At 39.6% G+C, this 25,312-nt stretch overlaps 1 protein-coding gene across 1 annotated transcript in view; it reads left to right on the forward strand.

Annotated features, from left to right (window-relative positions):
* Positions 1 to 25,312, forward strand: part of LOC122562935 (sushi, von Willebrand factor type A, EGF and pentraxin domain-containing protein 1-like) — a 161,426-nt gene that overhangs the window by 53,787 nt on the left and 82,327 nt on the right. Inside the window, exons 14-15 of the mRNA XM_087973391.1 lie at positions 1,938 to 2,129; positions 22,216 to 22,312. Coding sequence (XP_087829517.1) covers positions 1,938 to 2,129; positions 22,216 to 22,312 — 289 coding nt within the window. The remainder of the gene's footprint in view (positions 1 to 1,937; positions 2,130 to 22,215; positions 22,313 to 25,312) is intronic.

The following is a 25,312-nucleotide window of genomic DNA, read 5'->3' on the forward strand; positions in this document are numbered from 1 at the left end:
AAGAACGCCTCATCTTACACCTCGGAACACTTCAAACCCATGGCATCAATGTGGATTTCACCAGTTTCCTCATTTCCCCTTCCCCCACCTCACCCCAGCTCCAACCTTCCAGCTCAGCACCGCCCTCATGACCTGTCCTACCTGCCTATCTTCCTTTCCACCTATCCAGTCCACCCTCCTCTCTGACCTATCACCTTCATCCTCACCCCCATTCACCTATTGTACTCTGTGCTACTTTCTCCCCACCCCCACCTCCCTCTCATTTATCTCTCCACTCTGCAGGCACTCTGCCTCTATTCCTGATGAAGGGCTTTTGCCCGGTGTCGATTTTCCTGCTTCTCGGATGCTGCCTGACCTGCTGTGCTTTTCCAGCACCACAATAATCCATACATCCTCAGATCCTGCTTCTTGTTCTCAATTCCATTCTCCCAGTTACTCCATCACTGTCACATCTGTTTCGATGTTGCCAATTTCAACAAAAGGGCCTCTGAAATATCCAGCTACTTCCTGAACCTAAGAACCCCCACCACTGTGGTTGACAAGGTACTCTGCTGTATCCATACTTCAGCCCTGAGCATCTCTCTTCTCTCTGCACCAGCGATAGGGTACCCTTCGTCCTCACCTACCATCCCACCAGCATCCAGATCCAAAAGATCATCAGCTGCCATTTCCACTACCTTCAGTGGGATCCCATTGCCAGACACATCGGGTCATAGAAAATGGAAACAGATCTTTCAGTCCAATCAGTCCATGCCGAATATAATCCCAAACTAAACTAGACCCAAATATCTGCGCTTGGCCTATTTTCCTCCAAACCCTTCTTATTCATGTACTTATCTAAATGTCTTTTAAACGTTGCAACTGTGCACACATCCACCACTTCCTCTGGAAGTTCATTCCATACACGAACCACTCTGTGTAAAAAAAAGTTGCCTGTCATGACCTGTCTCCTTAAAAATATGCCCCCCCCATGTAGAAAAGACACCTGCCATTCACCTAATCTACACCTCTCATGATTTTAAAAACCCCTGTAAAGTCACCTCTCAACCTCCTATGCTCCAGTGAAAAAAGCCTATCCAGCGTCTCCTTATAAATCAAATCTTTCATTCCAGTCATCTTGTCAGCCTTCTGCAGGGACCATTCCCTCTGACCACTCCTTCACTCCCAACATCTCACCACATCCTCATAGCACCTTCCAGTGGAATTGCAGAATGCCCACTTGTGTCCTTTCTCTTTACTGTTCAAGGCCACAGACACACCTTCCAAGTTAAGTAGCAATTTATCCGCATTTCACTCAATCTAGTCTCCTGTATTTGCTCCTCATGATGTAATCCCCTCCACACTGGAGAGATGAAGTGGAGACTGGGCAACCACTTTGCAGAATACCTATGTTCTGTCTGTACAAATGACCCTGAGCATCTGGTTGCCTGCCACTTTAACATACCACTGTGTTCCCTGGCTGACATCTCTGTCTCGGGCTTGCAGTAGTGCTCCAGCGAAGCAAGCAAGCTAGAAGAACCAAGCCATTTTCTGTTTGGGAACTCTTCTAAACTCAATATCAAGTTCAACAATTTCTGGGTTTGAGCACTTTCTCCCTTACCCCAACCCCACACACTGGGCCTTGTCATTACATTGGCTAGAGTGAAGTTTCCAGATTTCAGAGAAGTCTGGTTCTATGAAAGGAGAGGAGGAAAACTCAGAGGATATACCAGCAAGGTTTTCTCCCTCACCCTCCACCAGCTCAGAAACGTCCCCTCTTTCTAATTAGTTGTTAACCTAGGATATAAAAATAAAATAAGATTTTAGAATAATAAAAAAACTTTTCATATTAAGGGAGATATCTTCCAGTTATGAACTTAATACCCTGTTTTGTCTTTGACTGTAAGGTATCATAATTGAGTATTATAATTGTGAACTTAACTCTTTTTTTAATGCAGGTGACTGCGGCAGACCTCCACGTTTGAATAATGGTTCACCAACAGATGCATTTCTCGCAATGAGCTCATTTCCTTCGGGTACCAAGGTTACTTACAAATGTTATTCAGGTTATACATTCACCTCAGGAAGTAGAAGATTTTCTACTTGTAAACCAGATTCAACCTGGACAACTTTAAGGAGCACTTGTGAAAGTAAGCCTTCAGTGTAATTTTAATGTCCTTCTGTTTTGTTCTTTTCGGAAGGAAACATTCAGTGTTTTTACATGGTTCAATGAGTGTACAAAGCTGTCCGGTATTTCAGACATGTGGTTATTTATACTGTGATGAAAGCTAAATCATTTAAATATATGAACATAAATTAGTGATTTGGATTTCAAAATAGAGGCAGATAAGTATTGGTTATTTCTGTGAGGTTTTCACTTTAGAAAAAAGGTTAGAGAATCTTCCTAGAAAAGTGATTTAATTCCAGCATTTCTCAGAAGGAAAGTTGCCTATAGACTCCCTGTAGAATTAATGAAAATATATTTACACTGTTGGGTTTATGACAGGCAGGGTAAACATTTAATGCCGTTGGATTTTCATTCAGAAGAAGCAAGGATTGAAAAAGTTTTTAGAAATTTAGTTAAAATCTATACAAGGGTTGAGTTCAGAAGCAAAGTTAGTTCCTCTCCCAGAAAGAACTCAGGACAGTTAGGTTAGAAATCTGCAGGTTTTTCAAAACTTAGAAACATTCATGGTGGAAGGCTTGGAAAGGACTCAAAAATTGTCTGTACAGTCCACAGCTGAAAGAAAAATGGCAAGGGGTCAGTTAAGTAAAACCCAAAGTGAGTAAAGGAAGGGATAACTCGACATTGGTCTGTATAATGCAGACTTTCAGCAGACAGATTGAAAACTTTTCTTGTGTATTTTGAGACCTTTCTAACTGTCTTATATGTTAGTTTATTTATTTTGATTTGCTTTTTTACTTATTCTATTATGCAAAAAAAACCTCTGCTCTGTTCTTAAAGGAAATATACAGCCTCATGTGAATAACCACCATGCCAAACACTAAAAAAGACATATGATCTAAAAATCAAGGTTTCATTCTGGGATTTGATTTATCTAGTGGTGCCATTGGCAGGGGCCCTAAAATTTATTGAGTTCAAGATGGATATTTTTAAAGGAATCTCAAATATATAAGTAAATATATAAGATATAGAATGAAAGGAAATAGGTTCAAAACTGAGATGAGAGAAACTACCTCTCTCAGCGGGTGAATCTGTGGAACTCACTGCCCCAGAGTACAGTGGAGGCAGAACCAATCAACAGACTCAAAAAAGAAATAGATATTGTGTAAAGTGCAATGCGGAGTGGACAGGAGATGGAGTTAAGATCAGGATAAGATTAGCCATAATTATGTTAAATGGCAGATTGGGCTTGAAGGGCTGAATTGCCTACTCTCATTCCTAACTACTATGCTTCTATGTTCCTAAAAATATTGCCTTCACTGAGGATGGTGGCACGATGGCACAGTGGTTAGCACTGTTGCCTCACAGCGCCAGAGACCCGGGTTCAATTCCCGACTCAGGTGACTGACTGTGTGGAGTTTGCACGTTCTCCCCGTGTCTGCGTGGGTTTCCTCCGGGTGCTCCGGTTTCCTCCCACAGTCCAAAGATGTGCAGGGTCAGGTGAATTGGCCATGCTAAATTGCCTGTAGTGTTAGGTAAGGGGTAAATGTAGGGGTATGGGTGGGTTGCGCTTCAGCGGGTCGGTGTGGACTTGTTGGGCCGAAGGGCCTGTTTCCACATTGTAATGTAATCTAATCTAAATGAAGATTTTTGGAACTTAATAGTACAAAGGTACAATTATGAATGTGGATGCAAGTTTGTCAAAAGTACAATCAATGGACTATGAAACGGAGAGAAAGCAAAACTTAATGCTCCTGAGCTAATCCCTGAATTTATCAATTAAAACGTAGGACTACATGAAAGAAACCTAATCAGTAATTTATCAAATTTGAAAGAGAAATAAAAATGCTGTACAATTAGTAGTTTCAGTCGCTGAAGTTAGAGAAAAAAATGAGTACATAAGGTAAATATGGAAGAACTCAAAGATGCAGCAGTTTTGGCAGATACCCAAGATATCTCAAACAGCCAGTTACATGTGATTGAAATTAGAGTAATAGAAAATCTCAGGATGGAGGTACTGGTTTTATGGAACAAACAGAAGGACACCAAATGAGTAAATGAGAAATGATACAATAGAAGCTTTTTTTAACATAAAACTGGAAATATCAAAGCTAATGGCTAGACATTAAATGGAAAAATATTGCAGTGGTGGAAATATCTAAGGAATCTTCAGAAAAAGTGGAATTTGAAAAGGAAATGAAACATTAAAATTCTCTATGTGGGACAGTTTCAAACAAGTGTTCAGAGATATAGAATGAAAGGAAATAGGTTCAAAATTGAGATGAGAGAAACTACCTCTCTCAGCGGGTGAATCTGTGGAACTCACTGCCCCAGAGTACAGTGGAGGCAGAACCAATCAACAGGCTCAAAAAAGAAATAGATATTGTGTAAAGTGCAATGCGGAGTGGACAGGAGATGGAGTTAAGATCAGGATAAGATTAGCCATAATTATGTTAAATGGCAGATTGGGCTTGAAGGGCTGAATTGCCTACTCCCATTCCTAACTACTATGCTTCTATGTTCCTAAAAATATTGCCTTCACTGAGGATGGTGGACCAACCATTAGTAGTAAAAGAACAACCAGGATTGTTCTTACTACGTCTGGACAAGATCTCAGGCCAACAGAACTGGGCGGCACGGTGGCACAGTGGTTAGCACTGCTGCCTCACAGCGCCAGAGACCCGGGTTCAATTCCCGCCTCAGGCGACTGACTGTGTGGAGTTTGCACGTTCTCCCTGTGTCTGCGTGGGTTTCCTCCGGGTGCTCCGGTTTCCTCCCACAGTCACAAAGATGTGCAGGGTCAGGTGAATTGGCCATACTAAATTGCCTGTAGTGTTAGGTAAGGGGTAAATGTAGGGGTATGGGTGGGTTTCGCGTCGGCGGGTCGGTGTGGACTTGTTGGGCCGAAGGGCCTGTTTCCACACTGTAATCTAATCTAATCTAATCTAATCTAATCTAATCTAAGTATGTGCAGAAGAAAGGCTATTGGCTATCTTGAATGCCATTAGCTATCCAGTAGCCAAATTAGTGCCATTTTTCAGCATTTTCCCCGTATCCTTTAACATTGTTTCTAGTTAAGTCATCATCCAATATTCTGTTAGATGCCTGAATTTAACCTGCCTCCTGCATACCTCCAGCTAGTGCATTCTAGACCCAAGCCGTTTGTGGCGTGAAGAAGTTTTTCTCATGTCACGGTTCCTAATTTTGTAAATCACTTTATATCTATACTTTATCATTCAGAATCTTTTTACAAGTAGGAACAGTTTATCCATTTCTACTCCATCATGATCACTCATGATTTTGTAAAGGCAGTGTTTACTGACACCTGGTGCCCTGATAGACTGAACATCTGCAGAACGTCAGCAGTATGTATGAGTGTGTGAATGTTTGTGAGTGATTATATCTGAGAGAGTGTGTGAGTGAAGGAGAGTGGTAGGCACCCTAGTTATAACAGCACACATGGGGACACTTTTCAAGAATCTCATCAGGAGCACATGCACAAATATTTCTCCAGAGTATACTGTGGAGGCTCTGTGATGTCAGCGAATGCAGCCCTTTGAAAATTTTGTACAAATCTCCGATTAAACTTTTCTTCCTCTAGGGACAACAGTCCCATTTCTCTAATCCGTCATCATAACTGAAGTTTTGTCTCCCTCAAACAATTTGTATAAATCCTTTCTGCATCCTTTACAATACGTTCACATCCTCCTATAGAAATCCATTTGAGAAATAATAAAAGTTTGTATAAATTCAACATAACTTCTTTGTTCTCATACTCTATGCCCTATTAATAAAATCCAGGTACTGTACGCTTTATTAATTTTGTCTGTCCACTTGTCCACTCAAATCAATGATCTATGCACATGTACACATTTTGCTGTTCCTGGGTCCCCTTATTTTCTATTGTTAGTCCATGTACTTGCTACAAAAATGCATCATCTCATACTTCTGATAGTGAACTTAGTCTCCTACCTCATTCCACCAACTCATCTATGTCCTTTTATAGTTTTGCACTGTCTTCCATAGAGTTTACCATGCTGGATGTAGGTTTACTTGCTGAGCTGGAAGGTTCATTTTCAGATGTTTCGTCACCATACTAGGTAACACCTTCAGTGAGCCTCCGGACAAAGCACTGCTGATGATTCCTGCTTTCTATTTATATGTTGGGTTTCTTTGGGTTGGTGATGTCATTTCCTATGCTGATACCATTTCCTGTTCTTTTTCTCAGGAGATGGTAAATTGAGTCCAGATAAATGTGTTTGCTGATAGAGTTCTAGTTGGAATGCCTTGCTTCTAGGAATTCTCATGCGTGTTTCTCTTTGGCTTGTCCTAGGATGGGATGTATTGTTCCAATCAAAGTGGTGTCCTTCCTTATCTGTATATAAGGATACTAGTTACTAATGTTATTTACAAAATACTGTGCAAGAACTGTAACAAACACTATATTGGACAAACAGGCAGAAAACTAGTCATCAGGATACATGAACATCAACTAGCCACAAAACGAGATGACCCTCTCTCACTGGTATACACACAGATGAGGAAGGACACCACTTCAACTGGGACAACACATCCATCTTAGGACAAGTCAACAGAGACATGTACAGGAATTCCTAGAAGCATGGCATTCCAACCAGAACTCTATCAACAAACACATCGACTTGGACCCGATTTACCACCCCTTGAGAAAAAGAACAGGAAATGACATTACCATAGGAAATGACATCACCAACCTAAAGAAACCCAAACATATAAATGGAAAGCAGGAATCATCAGCAGTGCTTCGTCCGGAGGCTCACTGAAGATGTTACCTAGTATGGTGATGAAACGTCTGAAAATGAACCTTCCTGCTCAGCGAGCAAACCTATATCCAGAACCTCAACCTGCAGTAAAATCTTCTCAAAACTCGCTAGTTTACAATGCTTCCAAATTTTGTATCATTCGCAGTATATCATCATTATCACCAAATTATCTCCAAAGTTTACATCATTAATAAATATCGGACAAAGGAAGGGTTACAATAATGATCTCTAGGGAGTTCCACAACAAGCCATCCTCCAGCCTGAACAATATCTAGTGACCACCATGTTCTTATTGTTCAAACAATTTTTTAATCCATTTTTTGCTATCTCCGTTATTTCATGAGATACAAATTTTCCAAATTGTTGGTTGTGTAGCATTGTATGAAGTTCCTTTTGAAAGTTCATGCACACATCAACAGCCTATGTTCATCGACTCTTTAAGACCTCAGCAAGTTAGTTAAACATGGTTTTCCCTTTAGATTTTGATGCTGACTCTTCCAAGTCACCCATCTTTAATTATGTGACTATGAATTCTATCCTGATTGATTATTTCCAGAAGCGTTCTCACTACTGAAGAGACGTCTATGACAAGAAAGATGACTTGGAATCTCTGTTATCAAATATAATTTACGAAAATGTATTTAAAAAGAGTGAAGATAAAGAAACTGAACTTGACGTGTTTTTCTATCTTGTTCAATATAAGTGCAATAAGCACATCTTGTATTGAAAAAAGTCTACTCAGAAACTGAATCAAAACCAATACCAGAGTGTTATTTAAAGACAAAATATTAATGGGGGACTAAGATATCAGCCAAAAATGAATGAACTGTACTCCATCAGGCAGTAGAACAATCTGAGTATTTTAACAGAATGTAATGAGTTATTCAAAATTTGAGCAGCAGGTCACTTGGGTGTTACAAGAACTCAGCTATAATGTGATTTTTTTTTATTTACCAGCATTACCTAAGAATGTGGTCTAATTTTGGCAGACATGCCATATATGTCAGGCAATGGTGAAACTCCATGCATCCATAAAACCTGTGTTTTTATTCCCAATACCAGCTTCCAAAGAAATATCCAGCAAGGTTTTAGTCAATTGTTTAGTGTACCTATCTTAAAACCAGGAACTGGAATTGATATCTTAAAATAAATTATGGATATTTCAACAAACTTTGATGAAATAGTGTCTTTAGGAAAAATTACAATGAGAATGATGGAGGCAAAATTGTTTATTTTTAAAGCATATGGATTAGTCAAAGAAATATAATCAGATTAAGGTTCAAATCATATGTCGCAAATATTAAAAACAACACTCAATAGTTTGGAAATAAAATATTTGTATCTACTTGGCTCAACGAGCATGCTTTGAAGTTGGGTGAAAACAGGGAAGTAAGTGAGACGGAGCAGGTGAAGCTGAAAGACCAAGTGCAATGCACAGTCTTAGTCTGGACAATTCAGAAGATCCCAACAGAAATGGCCAATTTTCTTACAGTTTTTAATGTATCATATTTAAATAAAGATAACAACATCTAATTATGATAGAAGTGTTTGAAATGAAGGACGGTCCCTAGCTTAATTTAATTCTGTTAAAGGGAGTGATTTGTTTAATCTGGACAGATATTGTGACAGGATACATTAGACCAGTGTCCTTAATGACTACGTGTGCAAGAAGTGTATCCTGTTGCAGCAACTGACTAACTGCTTTTCAGAGCTGGAGCTGTGGGTGGACTCACTGTAGAGCATCCACTGTAGAGAATGTCGTGGATAACCAGGTAGTCATACCACCAATAAGGATTACATGGGCAGAAAGTGAATGGGTGACCATCAGACAAATTAAAAAGGATCAGGCAGGACGTGCAAGACTCCCCTGTGGTCATCCCATCTCAAACTAATATATTGGTTTGGATACTGTTGGCAGGGGGAAGTGATGGCCCCTCAGTGAATAACAGCATCTGCCAAGTTCATGACACCATGGATGACTCTGCTGCACAGAAGGGAAGGAAACCGAGTACCTGGACGAAAGTGATAGGGGACTCATTGGTATGGGGTACAAACGGGTGCTTCTGTGGCTGCAGATGTTGCCACTCTGATTTCATGCTTAGGGCTGTGTTGAGCAGCTGTAGGATGTTCTGGAGTGGGAGTGTGAACTTCCAGTGATTGTGGTACACATAAGTACCAATGACATAGGTAAACAAAGGAATGAGGATCTGAAAACTGAATACAGGCAGTTGGGAGATAAATTAAATTTCAGAACCTCAAGCATAATAATTTCGGTATTACTCCCAGTGCCAACTGCTAGAGTGGGCAGGACTGTGAGGATAGATCGGATGAATTCATGACTGGAGAATTAGTGTACCAGGGAGGGGTTTAGATTCTTAAGGCATTGCAATCATTTATGGAGAAGGTGAGACCTGAACAGGTCTTACAGGTTGTACCTGAGCAAAACTGGGACAATTCTAGTGGGGGCCTTTGCTAGTTCTGTTGGAGAGGTTTTACACTGTATGGCATGGGGATGGGAACCAAAGTCAGATTCAAGTCAGAAAAACGGGACGTCAACCAATTGTGATGTAGTTAGCAACTCAGAAAGACAAAAGAAGTAAAGATTAAAAAACATCTAGCACAGTAAATTTACAGGGTTTAGCTGTTGATTTACCTCCCCACCCCTATCTGTGTTCCACAGAGACCAATCCCTCCTCAACTCCCTCATTAGATCATTGCTCCGCACCAAACCACTCTCTACACCCGGCACCTTTGCCTGGCGCCACACAAGGTGCAAACCTGTGCACATTCCCCCCCCACCCCGTCACTTCTGTCCAAGCCCTAAAGGATCATTTCAAATCTGGCAGAGATCTTCCTACACATTCTGACACATTTACCGCACTTGTTGCTCTCGATGTGGTGTCCTGTACATGGGGGAGACTGAGTGCCAATTCGCAGAGCGGTTCAGGGAACATCTCTGGTTTGCATGCACCAACCAACCCCACCGCTCTGTGGCAAACCATTTCAAGATCCCCTCTCACTCCCACGGACATGCAAATCCTGGGCCGCCTCCTCTGCCAAATCAATGCCACCCGCTGACTGGATGAAGAACACCTCATCTTCTGCCTCGGGATCGTACAACCTCACGCCATCAATATTGATTTCCTCAGTTTCCAAATCTCCCCACTTCCCACCTCATCCCAGATCCAACCCTCTAACTTGGCACCTCTTGACCTGACCTACCTGTTCATCTTCCTTCCCACCTATTTGCTCCACCCACTCTACTGGCCTACCACAATCACCTATTGACATCCTGCTCACCTTGCCCCCAGCCTCACTGCCCCATTTAATTCTCAGCTCCGTTCCCCCTCCACATTCCTGATGAAGGGCTTATGCCCAAAATGTCAACTCTTCTGTTCCTCCTGTCTGACCTGCTGTGCTTTTCTAGCGCCACACTGTTCAACTCTTGCTAAATCGGCTAACAAGACTTTATTTGTTGCACTTAGAAATACAAAAGGGGCAGTCACACTACTAGGAGTATACTACATACCTTCAATAGGAGGGAGATAGAAGAACATTCATGTTGACAAATTTCTACTTGTAGCAATAGGTGACTAATAACAGGTGAAGACTTTAACTATCCCAAAATCAACTGGGTTTCAAGCAAGAGAAGAGACATTGAGAATGAAAAATTCATGTACTGTGTCCAGGAAGTTTTTCAAAAAATACAATTCTGGAATTGGTTCTGAAAAATGAAGATAGACAAGTGGGTGAAGTAACAGTGGGTGACCATAATGAGAATAGTGACTGCTATTTGGTTAGGTTTAGAGTTATTATGGAAAAGGACAGAGATAAATCAGGAGTAAAAGTTTTAAACTCAGGGAAGGCAAATTTTATAGTGTGGCGACTGGAATGATAATGGTGGTGATACAGTGGCTTCAGTGCCAGCTTCGATGGGTCCAGTCCCGAAATCCTTGCTTTGATGGCCTCAGGGGCAGTTTCTGCGGCAGTATCCCATGGCCACTCAGTAAACCCAGATTGCTGCGGAGAGAACAGAAGATGAACTTGGCGCCAACTTTTCTCAGTTATTTCTTATTATAATTTCTGTAATTAAAATCGTACCAAATTGTGGCAGCTTATAAACATGTCACTGTATTTTCATAAATATGTGTTATAATAAATTGCTATTCTCTAAGTGTGAGGTAAAGCATTTAGAAAGGTCATCAGTAAAAAGGAATACAAGATAAATGGGAATATACTGGGAGCGGTAGATGAAGAGACAGATCTTGGCGTGCAAGTGCTCAAGTTCCTAAATCTAGCTGTACAGGTTGATAGGATTATAAAGAAGGTGTATGGATGCTCTCCTTCATTTGCAGAGAAGTAGAGTACAAAACTGGGGATATAATGATTAAACTGTATCAGACACTGGTGATCCACACCTGGGGTATTACAGGAAGGGCTTAATTGCTCTGGCGAGAATATATAGAAGATTTATTAGAATGTTGCCAGGCCTGGAAAATTGTAGCTACAAGGAGAAATTGGAGAGGTTGGGGTTGTTTTCCTTGGAACAGCGAAGAGTAAGGGGAGACATGATTGAGGTACTCAAAACTGTGAGGGCTAGAGATAGAGTAAACAGGAGGAACCTGGCAGAGAGTTCAAAAACCAGGAAGTCATGAATTTAAGGTAAATGGCAGATGGATTAGAAGGAACGTAAGAAAAAATGTTTTTACACAGAAGATGGTGGCTGGCAGGAATTTGATGTCTGAGTTGGTGGTGGAGGCGGAGACTCTAAACTCTTTGAAAAAGTTCCTGGATCTCTACTTTAAGCATTGTAAGCTGCAGTATTACAGACGATGTGCAGGAATATGGGATTAGGAAGAGTGTCTTGGGTCAGCATGGACAAAATGGTTTGAATGCTCCCTTTCTGTGCTATATCATTTCTATGTTCTAATCTTAAAGAACCTTGGAATGACGGCATCAAACTTTAAAGGTCATAATTGGAACTTACTATCTCCTCATATAACATTCTAAATGGAATAAAGGAATTCCTTTGTTATTGTTTGCTGGTAGAGATGGGTCTAGGTAAGTCCACAAAATTCTGTCTTTTTGAACTGATATTTGGAAAAAAAGAGAGAGAACCGCTTAAATTGGTAAAAGATATATTTATCAATCAAAATTTAAAGACTATGCTTCCAGTCTATTTTTAACATTTCAGAACATAACTAAAGCATGTGAATTAACCAAAAAGCCTTTATCAATTGTTCATGATGGGAAGACAAGATGTATGGCCAAAGTTTGGAATTTTCGGGAAACTATTAAGAGCTAGGTTCATTGAGGCTTGTCAAATCGAAAAGAAACCCATTGATGTGAAACATGTAGTGAATGTTCTGGACTGGAGAAAAACAGCGAGTGTGTCATATTAAAACATTAAACTGATATTATGAGAGGGAAGGTGGTTAGGAGAAAGGTATAGTTATGCTGGTGAAAGAAGTAAGAAAGAAATTAAAATATCTGGACAACTGGAAGAAGAATCAGAAATTGAAAATTTATAAGTTGATACTCCAGTAATCAGATTAGATAATATGAAATTGCTTAAAAGGTTAGTTGAGATATTAGACTATCTTCCAGGAAACTGTAAGGGTAAGTTACAGAGACTATTACAGACTCATAAAGTGATTTGTGCAAACAGGCCTGGAAAATCATTTTTGGCTATGCATGATTTAATGTAGAGGAAGTGTCACCCAAACAACAATATTCTTACAGACTCAGTTCATCGAAAATTGACCAGTAGAACTTTATAATACCGGATGCACTTTATGAATGTAGAGTAATGATGTTTGAAATGAAAAATGTAGCAGCAATTTTCAAAAAGTTAACCAACATAGCAATTGGAGAATTGTATATTGTATTCAGTCAAATCTGGTATGGGGACAGTCTGTGGGACAGAGAGCCAAGCATGAAAGAGGAACTGAAGGAAACCCTATTAGTCAGGAAATGGTATTCGGACCAATTGTTGGGATTAATACCTGATAAGTCCCCAGGTTCTGATGCTTTGCATTCCAGAGTGGTTAAGGAAGTGGTCCTAGAAATAGCAGATGCATTGGTGATCGTTTTCAAGCATTCTGTAGACTCTGAAAGAGTTCTAATAGATTGAATGGATTTAATGTAACCCCATTCTTTATAAATGGAGAGAGAGAGAAAATGGGGAATTATAGGCCAGTTAGCCTATTATTGGTAGGGGGGAAAAATGCTGGAGTCAGTCATTAAGGATAATAACCGAGTGTTTGAAAAGCAGTGGCAGAATTGGTCCTTGTCAGCATGGATTTGCTAAAGGGAAATCATGCTTGACAAATCTGAAATTTTTTGAGGATGTGACCAAAGAGTCAACAAGGGTTAATCAGTTGATGCTGTGTATCTGGACTTTCAAAAGGCTTTTGGCAAGGTTTCACATAAGAGATTAGTAAGGAAAATTAAAGCTCATGGTATCATGGGCTCATGCTCATGGTATTGACATGGATAGAGAACTGGTTGGCAGATAGGAAGCAGAGACTTGGAATAAGCGGGCCCTTTTCAGAGTAGCAGGCAGTGGCAAGTGGGGTGCCAGTGGCAAGGTTCAGCGCTGGGACCTGAGCTCTTTCCCAGCGTACATTAACGATTTGGATGAAGGAATTGAATGCAATATTTTCAAATTTGCAGATGACACTAGGCTGGGTGGCAGTGTGTGCTGTGAGGAGAATGCTGAGAGGTTGCATGATGACTTGGACAAAACTGGCTGATTGGGAAAATATTTGGCTAATGAAATAAATATAATGTGCAAATACAGGAAGTCAGATTATTATCTGAATAGTGGCAGCTTAGGAAAAGGTAAGTTGCAACAAAATCTGGGTATCATGTTGGAATAGTCGCTGAAGGTTGGCATGCATGTACAGCAGGCAGTGAAGAAAGCTAATGCCATGCTGGCCTACATAGTGAGACAATTTGAGTATCGAAATAAGGATATCTTGCTGCAGTCATACAGGGCCTTGGTGAGACTACACCTTGAGTATTGTGTGTGTTACTGGCCTCCTAGTCTGAGAAAGAATATTCTTGCTATTGAGGGAGTCAGCAAAGGTTCACCAGACTCATTTCCGGGATGGTATGACTGACAGATGAGGAAAGATTAGATCAACTAGGATTCGCTGGAATTTTGAAGAATGGAGTGGTTTGGGGAGAGGGTGGTTCTCATAAAAAAAACATGTAAAATCCTAATGTGACTGTAAAGGTTGGATGCAGGAAGAATGTTCCCGATGTTGGCGAAGTCCAGAACTAGGGGTCACAGTCTAAGAATAAGGGATAAGCCATTCAGGACTGAGGTGAGGAAGAATTTCTTCACCCAGAGAGTTGTGAACCTATGGAATTCTCTCCCACAGGAAGCATTTGGGGCCAGTTCATTAGTTATATTAAAGAGGGTACTGGCTATGATCTTTGTGGTTCAAGGGCTCAAGGAGTACGGGGAGAGGGCAGGAATAGGATACTGAGATTGTATGATCAACCATGATCATATTGAGTGGTGGTGCAGACTCGAAGGGCTGAATGGCCTACTTCTGCACTTATAGAACATACAACATAGAACATATAAAAGTACAGCACAGAACAGGCCCTTTGGCCCACGATGTTGTGCCGAGGGGTAATCCTAATGTAAAAGAAAATAACTTAAACCTACGCACCTCTCAACTCACTGCTATCCATGTGCATGTCCAGCATATTTTCTATGTATCTATGCTTCATTCAAATGTTCAATTGGTTAAGACGTAATTTGGCTATTCTAAGATTGAACTTGTCAAAGCAAAAGTGATCTATCTTGGCCACACTGTGATACAAGGCCAAGTTGCATTTAGAAAGCCAGAAATAGTAGTATTTTGGATTTTCCCATGCTAAGATGAAACATAAGGTGTATCAGGAAATGTGAATATATTATTAAATGAACACAGAATCTTAATTATAAAGAACTTGTTGATAGGAAGTGAAAATGTCTCAAAGCGATACATTTTCATTCTTCTTTTGGGGAAAGGATGATGAAAGATATATAATTTATGTGTTGTAATATTATATTTGAAATTTAGATTTAGAAATAGTAGCAGATGAGTGTTGGCTATTTTTGTGAAGGGGTTTCCTTTAATAAAAGATCAGGGAATGGTGCCGGTGTTGGACTGGAGTGTACAAAGTTAAAAATCACACAACACCAAGTTATAGTCTAACAGGTTTATTTGGAAGCATGAGTTTCGGAGCCCTGCTTCTTCATCAGGTAGTTGTGGAATATAAGATTTTAGGACACAGAATTTTAGCATAAGTTTACAGCGTGATGTAACTGAAATTATATTTGAAAAAGACCTGGATTGTTTGTTAAGTCTCTCATCTTTTAGAATGGGCATGTTGGTTTCAGTTATTTCATATGTAAATCCCAGAACTTCCTTAAAGTTACATTCTCAAGTGAGCTTTAACGATAGGTTCCATGTTGGCTAAGGTAATGCATTGAAGATGTGAGGTGCTCTGTGTGAGGCTGTCTGTGCCCCAATGTTCAGACTGATTCTAATCTAAAAAAGGGATTTAAAGAATCTTTAAAGACTCATGCAGTTTTTGCGCAAAACCAAGTGTAATTCTGCAAGTATAAATTCATCCCACAGACGTGTGTGTGTGTGCGCTGTGGTGGGGGGTGGTGTATGTGTGTCTGTGAATCTGTGAGAGTGTAAAGGAGTATAAGTCTGTGAGAGGGTGCGTAGGAGTATGTGTGTGTGTGTAGTGTGACATGGGTCCTGGTTGAGGCCATCCCCATGGGTACTGAACTTGGCTATCAGCGTCTGCTTGGCCACTTTGCATTGTTGCCTGTCCCGAAGTCCGCCTTGGAAGATGGTTACCTGAAGGTCCGAGGTCGAATGTCCTGGACTGCTGAAGTGTTCTCCGACTGGGAGGGAACACTCCTGTCTGTTGATTGTTGTCTGGTGTCTATTCATCCGTTGCCATAACCTCTGCTCGATATCACCAATGTACCATGCCTCAGGGCAAATCCTCGCTTGCAGCATATGAGATAGACGATGTTGGCTGAGTCACATGAGTACCCGCCACGTACATGGTGGGCGGTGTCCCCCGTGTAATGGTGATATTGCAAGTGAGTGCAGATCCCCTTGGTGTTCATGGTAAGATGTTTATGATGTTGAGTTTATGATAAATTAGGTAAACCTTTAAGGTTTCAATTCCAAAGCAAATTTAATTTTTCTTTTCATTCCAGCTGAATAGTTTAGTTTGTTAATCTCCCAAACCAGGAGAGTTTGTTTAGAAATCTGCATGGTATTAGAACTGAGAAAGCTCAGGATCTCAGATGTATGAACAGTTCATGCCAGCAAACTTTCAAAGGGCTCCATCAAATTGTCTCCACAATCTATAGCAAAGAGGCTACAAGGATTCAGTTAAATAGATTAGTTAAATTAGTTCGGAGAGGTGTATTATTTCTTTAGACACGAGTTGTGTAATGTATAATATTGAGAAATAGATTGAAATTGGTTTTCTTTGATTTTGAGATTGTTTGACCTGTCTTCTATATTTAAATATCTTTGAAAACATTATTTAGTGTAATAAACTATTTTGTTCTTAAAGAAAATCTGTAATCTTGTGTGAATATGTCACAGTGAGTAACCACTGTATGAACAAACTAAATACAAAGAAATATTACGTAAGAAAATTATATAGCACTGCATACAACATTGAGTAAACTGTTTACATCACAGCAAAGCCTTGATTTCTTTCCTTCATCCATCTTATATGTGAACTTAGGAACATTGTTACAGGAATAGAACATTCAGTCCATTAGCCTTGCTCCTCCACTGAATTCGATTTTTTTTCTAGTCATCTATTTCAATGTTATTTTACTCGACTAGATCCATATCCTTTCTTGTGATTAGTTCCCAGTAATCTATTGATCTCTGTCCTGTATGTTCTTGATGATTGGCCTTTCATAGCTCTATCAAGATAGAGAAATCCAAAGATTAACCACCTCTAAGTTAAGAAATCTGAGTCTTCTCATCTGAGTCTTAAGTGGCCTAACTCTTGCCCTGCAATTATGTCCACTGGTTTTAGATTCACATCTCAATCCAGAGTGAGTCATGCCCTGTAAGCATTCTGTAAGTTTCAATGAGGTCACCTCTAATTCTTCAAAACTCAAGGAAAACCAGTGTCCACAATCTCTCCTCATAGGACAGTCTTGTCATCCAGGGATTAACCTGGTGAACCTCTATTGCACTCCCTGTATGGCAAGAATGACCTTTCTTAGATAAGGGGATCAAAACTACATATAATACTTCAGATGAGGAGAGTCTCAGCAAGACTCAGAAGAACTGCATAAGGATATTTGTATTCGTGTACTTAAATTCTCTTGCAAAGAAGACCAGCATATCACCTAATTGACCCATAGATAGGATCACTTAGGTCCCTTTGGAACCTAAGCTTCCCATGTCCTTGTCACATAAGAAATAGTCTTCTTTTCCAATTTTTTTTTGTCAGCAGGATGAATACATTGTGATCAGGGTTGGAACATCAGGAATAGAGAATAGGCTCTTAAGTCTGTAACGTGATTAATTTATGACCTAATTTCATTTATGCAGTTTGCACTGTATTTCTCAATATATTTGGTGAGCAATAACCTACCAATTTCTGTTTTCACATGTCAGTGTTTGTCTAACATCATCATTGTGTGAGAGATGTTTCTTTATTTCAGTCAAGAAAGGACAAGTTTTAATATCCAAACTTTGCCTATGGACTTGGGACTACTAAAACAGCAGAAATAATTTGTCTCCACTTATCCCACCTTTTTAATATGTCCTAATACCTTGTAAATTTTCATCAAATCATCCTTTCTTTTATGCTGCAGAAAACTAGAAAATTGTTGAAGGATATAAATGCAGCCAATCTTGATGGATCGTATTTTGTTTTTGGTTTTAATGAGGTGGTCTTTCACAGAAAGATAAGTATGCAATGATGCATATTGGGTTTTAGCAAAAAGGCGAATGTTTATTACTCAAAAAAATGAAGATAAGTATTAATAAACCAAACTGTTTACATATAACACACATTTAAAAAAATTAAAATTTGTCTGACAAATATAATTCCATTAATCTCCATTACATCTTTCATAGTAATCACATGCAAGAGAGAAGACCCTTCTGTATTCCACATAGGGCTTGACTTATCTGTGGCTTCATTTCCCATTCGTGACAATCTGATTACCCTTTCCTTAATTCAGTATGTAACTGACCTTAACTTCATGTAACTTCTCCAGAGTTTTAACCAAATAGTTCAGATCTGGAACTTTTACACTCAACTCCTTACATTGAGGTTTTCCAAAATTGAACAATTCTATTTTCTCCCTTTCTTAGGAGCAACTGCTTTCCACAGCCAGCTTCAGCTAAAAATCTGCAGAATAACTCAATCAGAAACTTAGAAAAAAGGCTTTATTTCCAAGCTGTGGGTGTTACCCTAAATCAAATGAAAAAAAAATCAATCCTATACCTTCTAAACTGGAACCTAATCTCCCAAAGTAAGCAAAAATCTATTACTCTCTATGATGTATTTCTCGCTGGCATAATTGGAATTGCTGGAGAAACTCCGCCGGTCTGGCAGCATCTAGATGCTTTCAGTTGTAAAGAAAGGTCACTGGACTCAAGGCGTTAATTCTGATTTCTTTCCCCAGAAGCTGCCAGATGTCCTGTGTTTCTCCAGCAGTGTCTACTTTTATTTCAGAATTCTAGCATTTATAGTTCTTTGATTTGTTTTAGTATTTCTCTCAATTGTATTTTGAAGTAAATCGCTGTGACTACATAAGCACTTGAAAGTTAATAATTAACTCCTTCAGATAAACAGAAAATCCATGTCACGATTTCAAATTGAAAAATCCAAACTAAAATTAAATTATTTTAAAGCATATATAAATCACACATCTTAAATTGTGCGGTATAAAGGGGCACAGTGAATCTGCAATTAATACCCATCACTGCTTTTAATTGAATGCGTAATTAAATAATTCTGACTGTATCAGTGAAACATGTCGACAAGATATGCCTTTTCTTTTAGAAATATCGAAGTCCTGTGCTACAAACTGTCCACTTCAATAAATAATAGTAACCATCTGAATTCCAGTTAACCGAAGTGTGTGCAATGGAATTCTTTATTTTCATTTGCTTATCTGAGGAGACTGAGGACATGATATTACACATAATTATTAATTCCTTAGCATCTTTGTTAACAAAGTAATACAAGTTGGAGCAATGGAAGGATAATCTATCTTTGTCAAACACTTATAAATTCACACAAATAGTAGTTCTGTTGCTGACTTTTAACAGATTATTCAATTGGCTTACATGTGGTTAATTTCTCCCATAATTTAGATATACATAACTGTAAATTGTTAAATTCACTCTCCAAAATGGCTGTGTATGATGTAGTTGTATAATGATAATGTTACTTGGCTAGTAACCCAGCATCCCAGGCTAATGCTTGATAGAGATGAGTGGGAGCCCAACTAGGGCAATCTAAATTCATAAAGAAGGGCTCATGCCGGAAACGTCGATTCTCCTGCTCCTTGGATGCTGCCTGACCTGCTGCGCTTTTCCAGCAACACATTTTCAGCTCTGATCTCCAGCATCTGCAGTCCTCACTTTCTCCTCAATCTAAATTCATGTAATAAATCTGAAATAAAAAGTAGTCTAATAGTGATCGTGCTACCATGGCCAATTTTCAAAAGGAAATGTTCATGAGACTCCAGATCCACAGTAATGCAGTTGACTCTTAAATGCCTTCTGAAGTGGTCTAGCAAGCTATTCACTTGGTTGTGTGAAACTATTACTTATTTTCATAAAAGGAATAAAACTAAACAGATCACCTGGCATCGACCTAGATGCAAGAACCAAAAATGGCAAACCAGTCCTGTTAAATCTCAAGTTGTGGAGATAAGGCAGGAACAGGATATTGATTAAGGATGATCAGCCATGATCATATTGAATGGTGGTGCAGGCTTGAAGGGCAGAATGGCCTACTCCTGCACCTATTGACTATTGTCTCTTTAATAAGAATTGCTTTTTACCACAATAGAGAGAGCTGACCTACAGACTAATAAACTAACAATCTGACATAGCCACATGCATGGAATCATTTTACAGACACCATTGCAGATATTGCCATCCATGTTAATAGCCTGTCTCACCAGAAAGACAGACTCACCAGAAGTGGTGACTAAGTGGTATGTAGTTGGGAGGCAGTTTTCCTGTGATGCCTCAACATTGCCTCTGGACCTCATGAGGTGTCATTGAGTGTGGTAAAACATTGGTTAGGAAGTCTCCTAATTACCAACTATCATCTGTTCTCAGCTGATGAATCATTCCTTCTCCATGTTTCACACCAATTCTTAGAAGTACTGAGGATGACAACAACTCAGTTCGTACTCTATGTTGGGGAATTCAATGTCTAACACTAAGAATGACAGCTGAGGCATGTTTTTGTCAACAAGGCAATGGAAGTATTCATGATAGAACGCTGTTGCTTTGGGAGAAAGGGTTTGTAGGCTACATTCTGTCCAGGGGTGAGATCCAATCTATCCAGAGTGTGGCCTCTTTTGTGTCTAGGGATGTGTTTGGAAGTGATAGATTGTGGAAGGTATGGTGACAGTTATAGTGGGGATTTGGATATAATATTGTGGGAATCAGTAGTTCAGGGTTAGGCAGTGTACAGTCTCGTATGGGCAGGTCAAGGAAAGTGAAGGTTGCCGTTGGCATTGATCGGGAAAGGTATGGGTTCAAAAGTGGCAATACAACCTGGATTGTTGATAGACTCCAAGGTCAAGTGGGGACATCAGCTGTCACATGGATATGATTGTCAAATACATTGGGGAGGGTGCAACATCACAGGGGAATAGGGAAAGCTAAACAATGAGGAGGGTAAGAGTGGGGGCGGGGTATCTGGTGGGTGAAGGGTGAACGTCAAACAGATTTATTCAAAAGTCAAAAACAGCAACACAATTTTCCTTTGGCTTTTAAAAGGCTACATTTAATTTGGGAGGACTTTTTTTTGAGGAGAGCAAAGTTTCAGCTTAGATTTTCTGATTGACTAATCATGTGTGGGAAATCCTGATCAGCTGACTTCAGTTCTCACATAGCGATACAACTCATGGCATCACATTTCATTGAGATCTCAGAAAATCATGGAGCAAAAGTAAACTGTGATTTGATTGCCACCTTTTAATGCCTTAGCTATGTATGGTGCAGTTGAAGAAGGGGGATACATGAAATTCACAAGCTGCCCCTTTGGTACAGGCCATTCTGTACAAGGGCTGCAAGCTTAGATATCCTGGCTTAAAGCTGAAATGAGAGAGGTGGGGCTGATGGGCAGCATTACTGGAAGCTTGAGCATGGAAAAACAATACAAGGATGACTTGGCTGCAATATTCTTGAAAATGAGCTGACTGTTGTGGATAGGTAGGCTCCATAACATGCTTTAAGTGGCTGAGCTGTATATGCAGTCTGCATTAATGCGTTTGTTCATTTGCAGTGAATGGAACTCTGAAGCCACAAAGGAGGAGTTTCCTTGGTACAGATGATAGTTGAGGTAAATTCCAGGATGAAGAAAGGAAATTATCTGACAGACTTTATCTTTTGTTCCTGACCTTTAATTCTGTTGCATTTTCTGACTGGGCAATGATAACTTTTAGATTGCAAAGCTGAGCCCTGTAGCACCAGAAGTTACAGATGCCAGTTCAGTGTCAAAATGTTTCTTACCATACGCACGTGGGGAAGTCTTGTTTGTGACTAAGACAGCTATGAGCACACCACTTACTTATAGTTATATAGTAGCTATTTGATCAACTAAAATTATAACAGTGAAATCTAGTGCATTAAAGATCTCATTTGAAAAAAAGTGGAAAGGAAACCAGGGATGGAAAATAACATGGAAATTATTTTCTGATTAACAGAATTCTTGATCAGGTTCAACTCAAATCAAAATCAAGGCCTTACAGGAACAAAATATGGAACTCTTATTATACCAGAACTAGAACTTTCCAATGCATTTGACATGATTGCGAAAGCTACCTCAGATTTACATATTAGTAAATTTTATTGATGTCCACTAAAGACAGAGCCATGCATTATAGCTTCTTGGAATAGTGCTTGTAGTTATCAAATTATCGGGGATATATCTCAATCTTTAAAATTAGTCTACCATATAATAAGATTTTTCTGAAATAATTGAAAAACTGTTGGAGATCTGGATATTTCTTTATCTTACCAATATGCTTTCCTTTCCTTTGTCTAGAAATAAGTTGTGGTAATCCAGGAGAGATTCAGGATGGATATTATGAAGCGTCTGATGTAACATTTGGAAGCAAAGCTACGTTTTACTGTGACCCTGGGTGAGTATTTGATGCACAAATAGGTAAGAGATTGATCGAGTTCAGAGTTATGTTCCTTCTGTGTAACAATTCAGGTATATTTATAAATAAGACCCATTGATTACTTGTTTTTCATATTTCTGATGATGTTCAGCCAGGTGGCCTGAATTAAACTCACAATTTATTGTCAAAGACAATTTTGTTGATTCTGTTTTAACATCCTCCAAAATAACTTGATTGCTTAATTAGTGCTAAATTGTCAGTGGAGTGGCGGGACTGATTTGAAAGCAAAATGCAGTTCAGTTGGTAGAGGCAGAAGGTAAACTAAGTAAGAGAATTTTGTCCAAGTTAAGAGAAATAAGGAGACTGCCATGGTATTAAATGAAATGAATTTGGATAAGGATTAGGGTACCAGGAAGGCTTATAATCCTTAATCTCTATGAAATGTTTCCTTGGCAGTTGAAAGAAGTAAGGTTGGAAATTGCAGATATCCTGGCTGGAATCTTTCGTCATCCTTAGCATTAGGTATCTGACAAAGGACTTGAGAATTACAAATGTTTAATAATAACCATGGTTAGCTTTATTTATGTTGGAAAGATTTTAATTGAGCAAATTGGGGTTGTAGTTTCATAGAGTTATATAGCACGGAAAAAGATACTTCGGTCCAACTTGTCCTCGCCAACCAGATATCCTAACTGATCTAGTCCTATTTGCCAGTGTTTGGCCCATATCACTTGAAACCCTTTCTATTCATGTACCACCCAGATTTTAAATGATGTAATTATACCCGCCTCCACCACCTCATCTGACACCACCCTCTGCATGAAAAGTTGCCCCTCAGGACCCTTTTAAATCTTTCTTCCTTTCACCTTAAACCCATGACCTCTAGTTTTGGACTTCCCTCCCTAGGAAAAAGACCTTTGCTATTTACCCATGCCCCTCATGATTTTATAAATCTCTATAAGGTCACCTGGAGATAGTGAGGACTACAGATGTTGGCGATCAGAGCTGAAAAGTGTTGCACTGGAAAAGCACAGCAGATCGGGCAGCATCCAAAGAGCAGGAGAGTCAAATTCCTAATAAAGCGCTTCTGCCCGAAATGTTGACTGTCCTGCCCCTAGGATGCTGCCTGACCTGCTGTGTTTTTCCAGTGCTACACATTTTGACTATAAAGTCACCCCTCAGCCTCCAACCCTCCAAGGATTAAAGACCCAGCTTATTCAGCCTCTCCTTATAACTCAACCCCTCCAAACTCGGCAGCGTCTTCATAAATCTTTTCTGAATCCTCTCAAGTTTAACAACATCTTTCCTATAGCCAGGAGACCAGAATTGGACGCAATTTTCTAAAAGTAGCCTCACCAATATACTGTACAGCCACAACATGACTTTTGCCATACCTTCCCCTTTCCCAATCTGTATCTATTCAGATAATAACCTTCTTTCCTATTTTTGCTGCCAAAGTGAATAATCTCACATTTATCCACATTATACATCATCTGTCATGCAGTTGCCTGTTCAATAAATTTGTCCAAATCACATTGAAGGATCTCTGCATCCTCCTCAAAGTTCACCCCGCTATCCATCCAACTTTGTGTCAACTATAGCTATATGTAAATTTTAATACATATGGTGAATAATTGGGATCCAAGCGCTGATCTCTATGGTTTCCCTGGTCATGACACGCCATTCAGAAAAAGACTCTTATTCCTACTCTTTGTTACGTCTCCCAGTCAGTTTTCTCTTCATGTCTGGACACTCCTCTCAATCCCATTTGCTTTAATTTCACAGACAAATTTTATATGTGGGATGTTATTTGGAAAGTCCAAATAAATTACATCCACTGACCATGCTCCCCATCAAGTCTACTAGCTACATCCTCAAAGAATCCTAGTAAACTTGACAGGCATGATTTCCATTCCATAAATCCCACTGACTGTATCCAATTCTGTCACTGTTTTTCAAGTTCACTGCGATGAAATATTTTAGAATGGACTCCAGCATTTTCCCTTCTACGCATGTCAGGTTAGTAGGTCCAGAATTCCCTATTTTCTTTCTAGCACCTTTCCTAAATAATGGGGTTATATTAGCTTTTCCTGCAATCTGTATGAACTGTTCCAGAATCTACAGCATCTTTAAAGGTGATTACCAATGCACCAGCTATTCTCGGGCCACTTTCTTAAGTACACTGGGATATTTATCAGCCTTTAATTCCATCAATTTTGTAACACCTTTTCCCTACAAATACTGATTTCCTTAAAATCAACAAGCAAGGAATTGCGGATGCTGGGAATCTGAAATAAAAACAGAAATAGTTGAAGAAACTCAGCAGGTCTGGCAGCATCTGAAATTTAAACTCTTTCTAATCCTCAAGTCTGCTCCTTTTTAAGGCCAATTTGCAAGGCTTTTCATTCGAACTTGGAGCATGCAAGGTGAGTCTGGGGTGCCTGGAGAATTGTGTAGAATACCCGTGTCAGGTTTCTAACATCCAGAAAACTGCCCTCAAGTTAAGGGCAGTAAGGGCTCCTTGCAGCAGGGATGTCAATTAGCCTCATTATGGGCCACATGATACCAATTATTCCATGTACACTGGAATTTTGTGGTGGCTTCGGGACTTAGTGAGATTCATATTACTCTACCCTGAGCAGTGGAGTGAGACAAAATAGATTGTTTCTCGGCTGATACATACTCGATGGGCCTTCTGGCCTGTATTTTATAATTGGTTGATTTTATGCTGTTTATGCTGCGACCAATTAATTTCTCACAATATGGCTGAGAAAATCCAAGCTATTCTTTATCTTCCTAATATGTCACCTGTGTCATTGTAATTTTCCACAAAGGCAGAGTTCTTTGCTCATCCTTGCATGGAATAAAATTAAAGTGGGAGACTGCAAGTGAGAACCAGTACCAAAGGTTAAGGATCCTTTTAGTGTTCTAGACATTCTACCATAACTAGAATGATTGATTATAAAATCCAATTTGCCTAAAAGCAGTAATGGGAAATTCAAGGCTTGATTAACCAGT

This window comes from Chiloscyllium plagiosum, unplaced genomic scaffold (genome assembly GCF_037043375.1).
Source record: "Chiloscyllium plagiosum isolate Xiang-an unplaced genomic scaffold, Cpla_swu_hap1 HiC_scaffold_26, whole genome shotgun sequence".
In the NCBI taxonomy this organism is placed as follows: Eukaryota; Metazoa; Chordata; class Chondrichthyes; order Orectolobiformes; family Hemiscylliidae; genus Chiloscyllium; species Chiloscyllium plagiosum.